The sequence below is a fragment of the Ranitomeya imitator genome, chromosome 1 (genome assembly GCF_032444005.1).
Source record: "Ranitomeya imitator isolate aRanImi1 chromosome 1, aRanImi1.pri, whole genome shotgun sequence".
Taxonomy (NCBI): Eukaryota; Metazoa; Chordata; class Amphibia; order Anura; family Dendrobatidae; genus Ranitomeya; species Ranitomeya imitator.
This window is the reverse complement of record NC_091282.1, coordinates 149,364,832-149,376,841: the sequence shown is the minus strand read 5'-3', so window position 1 is coordinate 149,376,841 and position 12,010 is coordinate 149,364,832. Positions and strand designations below refer to the sequence as shown.

The 12,010-nt window shown below is 42.9% G+C and overlaps 1 protein-coding gene across 2 annotated transcripts in view; it reads left to right on the top strand.

Moving 5' to 3' along the window:
* CETN3 (centrin 3) overlaps window positions 1-11,589 on the top strand; it is a 41,042-nt gene extending 29,453 nt beyond the window's left edge. Inside the window, exons 4-5 of one of the 2 annotated variants that reach the window (XM_069751692.1) lie at window positions 6,198-6,389; window positions 11,185-11,589. In XM_069751692.1, the coding sequence (XP_069607793.1) occupies window positions 6,198-6,389; window positions 11,185-11,228 (236 nt within the window). In that variant the 3' untranslated portion in view covers window positions 11,229-11,589. The remainder of the gene's footprint in view (window positions 1-6,197; window positions 6,390-11,184) is intronic. The other variant, XM_069751684.1, reaches the window with a different exon arrangement.
* The last annotated feature ends 421 nt before the right edge of the window (window positions 11,590-12,010 follow it).

Genomic DNA, 12,010 nt, shown 5'->3' with positions numbered 1-12,010 from the left:
CCCAGGATATTTGTCCCAATCCGGGAACAAGTCGCAAACTATTTTGGTCCACGCAAGTTCCCTGAAGTACTTATCCTTATAGGATTCATCGGAAGGGTCCCACAGGGCCGGATAATCACGAACCTACAATTAATACAATAGTGTCATCTCATAATCTATAGCACGACCAAGTAATGTTACACAAATGCTTTTAAAAAGTTGAAATATATCAAAGTAACCCCTAATAAATGAACACAAGCACAAACTGAAAACACAAACACCAATAAAAACGTTCGTGTGCAGTTGTTTTACTACTAGCTCTGGCGCCGTCAATCCTGAGCGGTGCGTGCGCCAATCAAAAACATTAAGTAAAAAACACACTATAAACTGAAATAGTTAGGGTAGGGTTAGGGCTCATAACCCTAAGGACCCTAACCCTAAAGGGATCCTAACCCGAAAGGGATCCTAACCCTACCCCTAACCCAACCCCTAACCTTGAAGGTATCCTAACCCCTAACTCTACCCCTAACCCTAAAGGGATCCTAACCCTACCCCAAACCCTAACCCTACCCCTAACCCTAAAGGGATCCTAACCCGAAAGGGATCCTAACCCTACCCCTAACCCTAAAGGGATCCTAACCCGAAAGGGATCCTAACCCTACCCCTAACCCTAAAGGGATCCTAACCCTACCCCAAACCCTAACCCTACCCCTAACCCTAAAGGGATCCTAACCCTACCCCTAACCCTAACCCTAAAGGGATCCTAACCCGAAAGGGATCCTAACCATAACCCTACCCCTAACCCTAAAGGGATCCTAACCGTACCCCTAACCCTACCCCTAACCCTAAAGGGATCCTAACCCTAACCCTACCCCTAACCCTAAAGGGATCCTAGGGTTAATGATAGGGTTGCTAATGTAAGGTGGCATTAAGCACGGTTAATAATTGAGAGGCGTCAATATATACCGCACCCTCATATGTACCTGATGTCCTGATGGATGTAATTTTCATCTTTCTCCATTAAAGATCACAATCTTCACAGCAAATTCGGGGTGAGTGCCGCATTAGTTTCTTCTCTTTTACTGCATACCGATTACTCTCTGGACATTCATGCAGAGCACCATTACCCTTTACGATTGTGACGCCTGAATACACAGCTGTCCATTAACAGTCCTGCATGCTTGGAAACATTCTGCTCTAGTGCCGTTCTGCTCCCTATACTATTATAATATATGTGGATCCCCTAAAAAAAAAATACATAGGGTCCACCTATATTTTTAGTCCAGAAAGGCTAGGCAGACAGCCGTGGGCCAATATTTGAGGCCCGGGAAGGGGTTAAAATACCCATGGCTGTTCCCAGGCTATGAATATTAACCCACAGCTGTCTGCACAGCCTTTCTGGCACTAAAATATAGGGGGCCCAGAAAAAAAAAAAGTGTTGGGGTCCCCCTATATTTTTAGTCCAGAAAGGCTAGGCAGACAGCCGTGGGCCAATATTTGAGGCCCGGGAAGGGGTTAAAATACCCCTGGCTGTTCCCAGGCCATGAATATAAGCCCACAGCTGTCTGCGTAACCGTTCTGGCACTAAAATATAGGGGGCCCCGAAGAAAAAAAAGTGTTGGGGTCCCCCTATATTTTTAGGCCAGAAAGGCTACGCAGACAGCCGTGGGCTTATATTCATAGCCTAGGAAAGGGGCCATGGATATTTGCCCCCCCCCCTGGCTACAAATATAAGCCCGCAGCCGCCCCGGAAAAGGCGCATCAAAAAGATGCGCCAATTCCGGCACTTAGCCCCTCTCTTCCCACTCCCGTGTAGCGGTGGGATATGGGGTAATGAGGGGTTAATGCCACCTTGCTATTGTAAGGTGGCATTAAGCCCGGTTAATAATGGAGAGGCGTCAATAAGACGCCTATCCATTATTAAGCCAATGAAAGGGTTAAAAAAAAAACACAAAAGACTAGAAAAAAATATTTTAATGAAATAAAGACACACACTTTTTGACCATATTTTATTCTTCGCTCAATCCACCTGAAGACCCTCGACCTGAAAAAGAGGCAAAATAAAAAAACAAATTCATACTCCCTGGCCCTGTCCGCAGAAATCCATCGAGGGTCCCACGAAGATCTTCCATGGAGAACAGACACATCCAGAGATGTGTCTGCTCTCCACGGCTGCAGCAACACACTGACAGGAGCCATAGTTCCTGTCGGTGTGGTACTGCGCATGCGCGAGCGAGTTTACCGGCGGTCATTGACCCCGGCATTCTAGCTTAACGGCAGTGCTGCGTGGGAAAGTTCAACGCAGCTGTACTGCCGTTAACCGAGACGCCGGAGCCATTGAACTCCGGGACAGTACGCGATACACGGCTAGGAGCTTCGCTCCTGGCAGTGTATCGCCGGAGAGCAGCCGATCGGCGTGGGACACTCGTTTTATGGATTCTGCGGACAGGGAGTATGAATTTTATTTTTTATTTTGGGATTTTTCCTGGAGGATCGAGGGCTTCGCCTACAAGTGTGCTGTTGGTGAGTATACTCTCTGTGTTATATGTTGTATGTACTGTACTGTGTGTCATGTATGTGTATTGTGTGTAGGTGTTTTGTGTAACTTTACAATTGTGCTAAGTCGCCGGACACAGGGACAACTCTCCCATCCTAATACCGGATGGGAGTAGTAGTCCCATACGGCGACTTAGCACAATGGAGGCACTATCGTCGCATGGGGACACACACACAGACAGACACACACACAGACACACACACAGACACACACACACACACATACCAAATCAATCAGACGCCTGACATCGATCCCCATGCGACGGTATGCCTCCATGACAGTCTCTTCGGGAACGACACTCCGCCCACACACTTCCGCCCACGGACTTCCTCCCGCTTCCCCGCACTTCCTGTAGCAGCGGTTCTGCACCACAAACCGCAATAAAACCCGCAGATATATTTTTGATCTGCGGGTTTTACTGCGGGTTTGACCTCACAATGGAGGTCTATGGGTGCAGAACCGCTGCTGTTTCGGAAAAAGAAGTGACATGCTCCTTCTTTTTTCCCGCAGCTATTCAGCGCGGCTTTTTATGGGAAATTCAGGATCATGTGCACAGCGGTTCCTGTTTTCCATAGGGTTACATTGTAATGTACCCTGCATGGAAAACAGCTGCGGAACCGCAGCGGCAAAACCGCTGCGGTTCCGCAGTAAAAAACGCACTGTGTGAACATGGCCTAAGTGATTAACCGATTTTTTTCTTCTGGTCGGTGTGTTTACAGCGATACCAGATTTATTGAAAAATAGCAAAGAAAAGATATTTGATATCTGTGACATGCCTGTCTTAGGTGATTTTGGGATGCTGTGAACATTTTAGCTTTTTTAGCCCTATTTGACCCTTTTCCCTGTTTTGTTACCAATAAAGATTTACTATTAGTTATTTCTGATGGGATTTATGACAGTTTTTCTTTTTTTGGATATTTTTCAATGTTGTTTTTTGCAGTTTGCCTTTATTATAGTCCAACAAACTATTTGTGGAATTATTATTTAAATTATTCTATGTATGGTACTGGTGGAGGGTTGCTTTCCACTTTAGTATGCTTGTCTGTTTTATTATTTGATTCCAGATTTATATCGTGTTTTTAGGTTTGGCTGCTGTCACACACTAAAAGACCCTTTTATTGCAAAAACTGCATCATATTTTGAGAGCTATAATTTTTCCATATTACTGCCCACAGAGTAATGTGAGGGCTTTTTTTTTGCGGAGCGATTTGAGGTTTTTATTGGAACCATTTTCAGACTCATGACATTTTTTGATCGTTTTTTATTCCGATTTTTGGGAGGCAGAATAAACAAAAAACAGCAATTCACAATTTTTTCTATGGGGGTTGTTATATTGTTCCACTTGTGGTAACATTGATAAGGCAACTTTATTCTTTGGGTCATTACCATTACTGGGATACCACAGATTATATATATATATATATATATATATATATATATATATATATATATATATATATATATATATATATATATATATATATATATATATATATATATATATATATATATATATAATCTTTTTATTTTATTTTTTTGACATTGTAACACATAATAGCTATTTTATAGAAAAATCAATTTTTTTATTATATTTTTTTAAAATATTTGTACAAATGTTTTTAATTTTTTTTTTGTTAACTCTTTTAATTTTTTTTTTTACTTTGTCCCACTATAGGACTTTCATTTTTTGCAGGCTGATCGCTTGTGTAGCATGGGGATGCAGCAGCATGCCTATGCTATGCAAACTGTCATAGCTGCACTGACAGGGTTAGTTGCTGAACATGTTCTGAGCATGATCAAGCATCTTTCCTTGCTCTGGTGACTTGGATGTTGTCATGACAACATCGGGTCACCACGGCAACGATCGGGACTCCATGTGACGTTGCGAGGTCTCCGATCCAAGGGAAGAGGGGCTGTCATCCCTCTGCCTTCTCCTAAAATGCCAGGACTTCTGACACTTAATGCCGGGAGTCAGCTGTCAGAATCAGCTGACACCCGGCAGCGATCGCTGGTGCACAGTTTGTGTACGCGCAAAATCGTCGAGATGTATCCATACGTCCCAGATCATAGGGATATATGGATATATCTCAGGTGGGAAAGGGGTTAATAGTAGTGTTAAGCAGAATTAATTTCAGCCTATTGTTTTGACCCTCCACAAGAGTCACGGACTCTCATGTGGCCCCTCGGGAAAATTAATTGCCAACCCCTGTCGTATACTATACTTTGAGAATTTGCTGTATGCATCACATAAGAGATATTAAGACTGCTGTATGTACATTACATAGGATACAATGAGACTGCTGTATGTACATTACATAGGATACAATGAGACTGCTGTATGTACATTACATAGGATACAATGAGACTGCTGTATGTACATTACATAGGATACAATGAGACTGCTGTATGTACATTACATAGGATACAATGAGACTGCTGTATGTACATTACATAGGATACAATGAGACTGCTGTATGTACATTACATAGGATACAATGAGACTGCTGTATGTACATTACATAGGATACAATGAGACTGCTGTATGTACATTACATAGGATACAATGAGACTGCTGTATGTACATTACATAGGATACAATGAGACTGCTGTATGCACATCAGGAAAAAGCAGTTCTCTGTCTGCCATTAGACAGGAGCAATATAATGAGACTTTTGCATCATGGAAGTTGCAGTCTATATTAGGTGAACTGTATCAGAGGAGAAGAATGAACATGTTTGTAGCTTGGGGAGAAGGGCATGGGGCGAGAGACACAGTGGTAGTTGCCTTGTGTGCCATAGTTGGTTGCTCCCACTGCCGCTGCTTATTGGTACTACGCAGTGGTGCAGTAAGTGCCTGCCTGGCAGCCAGCACGGTGGATCAGTAATGCAGCCAGGGGCTGTATTGACATCTTGGACATAGCTGCTGCGCCGATGTTTCCTATGCAGCCGAGTTTGCCATCATCTGCTGCACTCTGCATAAGCAGCAACCGAGATGACAAAGGTTTCCGTATGACGTGACCTTTGTCATCCCAGTTTTTGTCTTTGCAGAACATGTCAGCTGATTACAAACGCCTCTTGGCTACTGCCCTCTGCATAGGCAGAAACCGTTATTACAGACTGTACGGTGTTCTCCCACAGCTCAATTACTCTTTCTAACCCTATCCAAGGTTAGGGCTAGGACTTGGGTTAGGGCAATAATATTGTTACATAGGAAAAAAACATGAAAGTGTCATAAATACATAATGGAAAGCAAATATAACCTTGTATAACTTTATGGTTTTAATCTTTTATATATTGGATTATAGCAAACAGCAGAAAATACGATGTCAAAGGGCAAACTAATTACAGCAATATTTCCTTAAAATACAACACCTATGCTTGGGGGATCAGGGTTTAATACTGGACTGAGGAAAGTGATTCAGGGAGCGCTAACTGTCCACTGTTTAGGGGAGCACAAAATACTGGCAGCACCCGCTATAGCTCTGAGAAGGAACCAAGGAGACGGACATCGCAGACACGGGACTTCCAGTAATATACACAAAACATACTCTGAACCCCCACATAATTCTGTAATAATGGCCTATGCTGCTCTGTATAGGTACAAATGCAGAGGGCTTCTGTGTTTAGTCTGTTAAGCAATTTCTCCTCCTATTCTGCTCTAGTAACAGACTTGATATTGGACCGCGATCCCCAGGAGGAGATGATGAAAGCCTTTAAGCTGTTTGATGATGATGATTCAGGAAGAATAAGCATGAGAAACCTCCGACGAGTTGCTAGAGAACTTGGTGAGAACATGTCGGATGAAGAACTACGAGCTATGATTGAGGAGTTTGACAAGGATGGTGATGGTGAAAGTAAGTGTCATGGAAGTTGCACTCTTTGTCAGTAATACTGCTCATTGTTGGGGAATGGCTCCACAGGAGGGAGAAGAGCGGCTGCCAGAAACGTCCTGGGCGGTTTATCTCCAACGCAGGCAAGGAGAAGCTAAACCAGGAATCTCAGCTATCGGATCCTCCAACATTTCAGATTGTTGTCAGCAGATCTGTCTGAGTCTGTGACAGGTGAATCCACTATGGCAGCCATCACAATGCTTGTAGTAGGACATGGCATAGTTAGCGCTTTTTCCTATCTCTGTGTGTTCCCACGTATCACAGTTATCCTGGCGGGATGACTTCTCCCGAGGCTACGAGCCCACAGTGTGTGCATAGTCTGTGCTCACAAAGCTAAACAATAACAAGAGATTAGCCTGAGTTTGTTTTAGACCTCCTTAACGACCGCCGATACGCCTTTTAACGGCGGTAATTAAGGGTACTTAAACCACAGCGCCGTTAATTAACGGCTGTGGAAAAAGTATATAGCCCCCCAGAGCCAGATTTTCTTCATGGTCTCGGCTGCCAGGGGTAGCCGAGACCCCAGAGAACATGAATCGGGTTGGTTTTTACTGACCCCGGGGTTGCGATCGCCGTTCTTAACCGTATAACGGCGACCGCAAAAAAAAAAAAAAAAAAAAGCGATTTGCCATTTCATTTCTCTCTCCTCTGATGTGATCTCACATCAGAGGAGAGAGAAATAGGGGCCCGGTACCTCCGTTGTCCCTCCATGGCCCCCTGAAGTCCCCCCGTGCCTCCGTCTTCTTCTTCCGGGATAAAATGGCTGGCGCATGCATAGTGCGCCCGCCGAGATCTGCCGACCGGCACCCGGCAACAATAGAGAAATTTTTCCTATTGGTTCATTTTGGTCACTGTGATATACCCTGTCACAGTGATCAAAATAAAAAATAGTAAATAAACCCCCCCCCCTTTATCACCCCCTTAGTTAGGGTAAAATAAAGAAAATATATTTATTTCCATTTTCCCATTAGGGCTAGAGTTGGGCTAAAGTTGGGGTTAGGGTTAGGGTTTGGATTAGGGTTTGGGTTAGGGTTAGGTTTGTGGTTAGGGTTGGGGTTAGAGTTATGGTTAGGGTTGGGATTAAGGTTAGGGGTATGTTAAGGTTAGGATTGTGATTAGGGTTATGGCTAGGGTTGGGATAAGGGTTAGGAGTGTGTTGGGGTTAGGGTTGGAGCTATATTTGGGGGGTTTCCACTGTTTAGACACATCAGGGGTCTCCAAACGCGACATGGCGTCCGATCTCAATTCCAGCCAATTCTGCATTGAAAAAGTCAAACGGCGCTCCTTCACTTCCAAGCTCTGCGGTGCGCCCAAACAGTGGTTTACTCACACATATGGGGTATTGGCGTATTCAGGAGAAATTGCACAAAAATGTTGTGGTTAATTTTCTCTTTAATGTAAATTTTTTCCTTCCACATTGCTTCAGTTCCTGTGAAGCACGTAAAGGGTTAATAAACTTCTTGAATGTGGTTTTGAGCAGCTTGAGGGGTGCAGTTTTTAGAATGTTGTCACTTTTGTGTATTTTCTGTCATGTACACCCTTCAGAGTGACTTTAAGGCTGTGTTCACACTTTCCGGTTTTTTCGCGGTTTTTCCCGATAAAAACGCTATAAAACCGCAAAAAAAAACGCATACAATAAGCATCCCATCATTTAGAATGAATTACGCATGTTTTGTGCACATGATGCGTTTTTTTCCGCAAAAAAAACGCATCAGGCACAAAATCCGGACATGCTCCATCTTTTTGCGGTTTTTCTGCGGATTTAACACTCCAAAATGCATTGGGAAGTGTCCGGAAAAAACCGCGGCAAAAACGCGTCAAAACCGCGGCAAAAACGCGGCAAAACCGCGGCAAAAAACGCATGCGGTTTTCTTGCGGATTTCATGCAGAAAATGTCCGGTTTTTCACAGAAATTTTCTGCATGAATTCCTGAACGTGTGCACATAGCCTAAATGTGAGATGGTCTCCAAAAAAATGGTTTTGTAAATTTTGTTGTAAAAATGGGAAATCACTTTTAACCCTTATAACTTCCTAACAAAAAAAAATTTGTTTCCAAAATTGTGCTGATGTAAAGTAGACATGTGGGTAATGTTATTTATTAACTATATTGTGTGACATAACTCTCTGATTTAGGGTATGTGCACACGTTGCGGATTCTCTGCGGATCCGCAGTGTTTTTTGCGGTGCAGAAACGCTGCAGATCCACAAATGATTTACAGTACAATGTAAATCAATGAGAAAAAAAAATGCTGTGCACACGTTGCGGAAAATCCGGTGCGGAAACGCTGCGAATTAAAAGAAGTAGCATGTCACTTCTTTTTTTGCGGATCTGCAGCGTTTTTGTTCCCATTCCATTACAGAAATCCGCAGGGGTAAAAAACGCAGTAAATCCGCAAAAAAAGCAGCAAAAACGCACAAAAAACGCTGCGGAACCGCACAAAAAAAAGCGACAAATCTGCAGCTGCGTTTTCTGCCAGGAGAGGCAGAATCCGCACCAGAAATTCCTAAGGCTAATCCGCAACGTGTGCACATAGCCTTAAGGGCATAAAAACTAAAAGTTTGAAAATTGCTAAATTTTAAACTTTTCGCTATTTTTCCATTATTTTTTTTTTTGCATAAATAAACGCAAGTAATATTGAAGAAATGTTACCGCTAACATGAAGTACAATATGTCTCGAAAAAGCTTTCTCAGAATCAGCGGGATCCGTTAAAGCGTTCCAGAGCTATAACTTCATAAAGGGACAGTGGTCAGAATTGTAAAAAGTTGGCCCGGTCATTAAGCTGCAAATTGGCTCTGTCACTAAGGGGTTAATGTACCGTAGGTTGTTTTTGGTAAAGGCAGGTGCGGACCACTGTAGTCATCATCTGAGAACAATGGTGCTGATCGCACTCCGATCAGAGTCTGCCATCAGTGCAGGCCGAGGTTTCCCACAGACTCGGACATGAATTCATCCAGTTATCAGAGGCAAAAAGTTTATCTGAGGATCCCAAGGTTGAGACTGTTCGTTACCAACTGGACTTTGACAAAATATTTTTGTCACCGTTTTTAGTCACTTTTTTATTTGTTGAGCTATATATAAACAGAGGTTATTTTTTTTTTTTTTTTCTTCAATTGAGACTTTTGATGATTTTTTTATATACAATATACTGTATGCTCAGTCTACAGTAAAACAAAAATAAATTTGTATAAAAGTGCATTTTGCAGACCCTTCATTGGAAGACACAGAATCCTCTATTGCGGTCTCTGTCTCTTAGTTGGTGAAACAGAGTCCCCCCCCCCCCAACTGCTCTGTTACCCAGCCTAAATAAGGAGCAAACCGTAGGCAAAAAACAGGTGTGAAACTGCGATCTGTGCCTGCCCCTTATATGCCATAAGCTAAACGATAGGTGGGTGTCGGCAGGCCAAGAGGAGCTTGTCGGAGTGGAGCAGATTTTTTATTTTTTTTCCAAGATGTATTCTTAGTATCAGCCTCCAGGTGGCAGCATAGCATATCACTTATGGTTTCTGTCTCCTAATGAAGGCTATGAGAAAGAGATCTTACGGTGACTAACACAAATCCTCTCAGTTCTTCCACCCTTTCGGTGCAGAGTATTATGAATAGATGATATCTTATTATGGTAAATTGATTCCATAATGACTAGATCTCAATGTATCTAGTATTGTTTGTTAGTGTTTGTATGGTGTTTGTCACATTTTTACAGTAAAAATGCTGTGGCCAGATATCGATCATGAGTAGAGATGGGCAGACCCCTGCCTGTGATGAGCGGTAAAGTCATTACTGCCGGTCAGAGCCGCGGTTCCCACGCTGTCAAATGACAGTGTGAGCCCACTGCTGTGATTAGAGGTAAAAAGTTTCTCTGGTTACTGGCGTTTACCGGAAGTAAACTTTTTACTCTGATCACAGCTGCAGGCTCATGCTGTCATTTGACCGCATGGGAACCAAGGCTCTGACCGGCAGTAATGACTTTACCGCTGATCAGAGGCAGTGTTTGTCGCTCTGTCATGCAGATAACAGCGCGAGAAACACCCAGTGTTTGGGGGGCCGAACCCAAAAACTAACACAGACTTACTTGTGAAGTCCGTGTTTGGTGTCCGTGCCCGAACAGTATGTGTTCGGTACGGACGCTGAACTTTACTGCTCGGGTTCGCCCATCTCTATTCATGAGTCAATAGGAAAATATGAAAAGCACCATAAATTGTTTATTTATGCAAGATATGGGGGCAGCACGGTGGCTCAGTGGTAAGCACTGGTGCTTTGCAGCGCTGGGGTCCTGGGTTCAAATCCAACCAAGGACAACAGCTGCAAGGAGTTTGTATGTTATCCCCGTGTTTGCGTGGGTTTCCTCCGGGTTCTCCGGTTTCCTCCCACATTCCAAAGACATACTGATAGGGAATCTAGATTGTGAGCCCCATCGGGGACAGTGATGATGATGTCTCTAAAGCGCTGTGGAATTTATGGCGCCATATAAGTGAGTAAAGTAAATACAAATAAATGAATAAATATGGGTTTTTTGCGCAGGCCCAATATTGGTTTACTCCTTCAGAGGTAAAATACATCATATTTAATCTGGTAAATCTCAGATTGATACAATTTCTTTAACTACTAGAATTTACTTTAACCAAATTCTCAGAAAACCTGTATATTATAACCATAGCAATATTATGAGCCGGACAGGGGTGTGTGTTTTCCTGCCAGAATGTGTCTCTCTAAATAAGCTGGTTCTGTACACTCACGTATTCCTTTTTTTTTCTCTTCAGTAAATCTGCAAGAATTTATTTCCATAATGACCGGTGACGAATAATCAGAAGTCAAGATCTGGATTACTTCAAAGCAGCCTGGCGCTTGCAGGGACGACGGACCTAAGGACCAATATCACTGCTAGAGGCACGTTCACATTCTGTCAGGGGGTTCTGCGCCCCTCTATGTATCCATTCACTTTAATGAGGCAAACTCTGTTCACAACTGACCCCGAGGCCGCTGTTTGATCTGTAACCCTCTGAAGACCACCACAGCAGAGCGTTCACATAAGGTGACCCCAGAGTCAGTGTTTGTAGTATGTTATGTTACATAGAATTTTTTTTGACAATGTTGGGTGTAGTATATTTGTTTTTGTAAGACATTTTTTATGCAGCTTTAGAATTAAAGTTTACTGCACTTTGTAATTATTTTATGTCTCTTTACTTCACAATTAGACAAATGTTCTATTAAATTCATGATTCAAAGGTTTCTATAAGCGTCACACACTCTGAATGGCATCAACAGGGTTTATCTGTTTTACACATTCAACCAACATAAACAGAACCATTTACAATCTTACTAATACTGGAAACGGTTTGAACTAAAAGGACATTGTTCCCAGGACTCCTATAATACAACCTTTATACATGTTCTGATGAGCAGAGGAGGTTGACGCCTTGTTACTCCACTTATGAGCCACCTCTCCACTGACCATCCTAAATTTTCACCACTTAAAACTGCTCATTTAATCTTAAAACCTGTTACAGCCCACCTTAAGAGGCAAGTCAGACTTAGGGTATGTGTCCACGTTCAGGATTGCATCAGGATTTGGTCAGGATTTTCCAT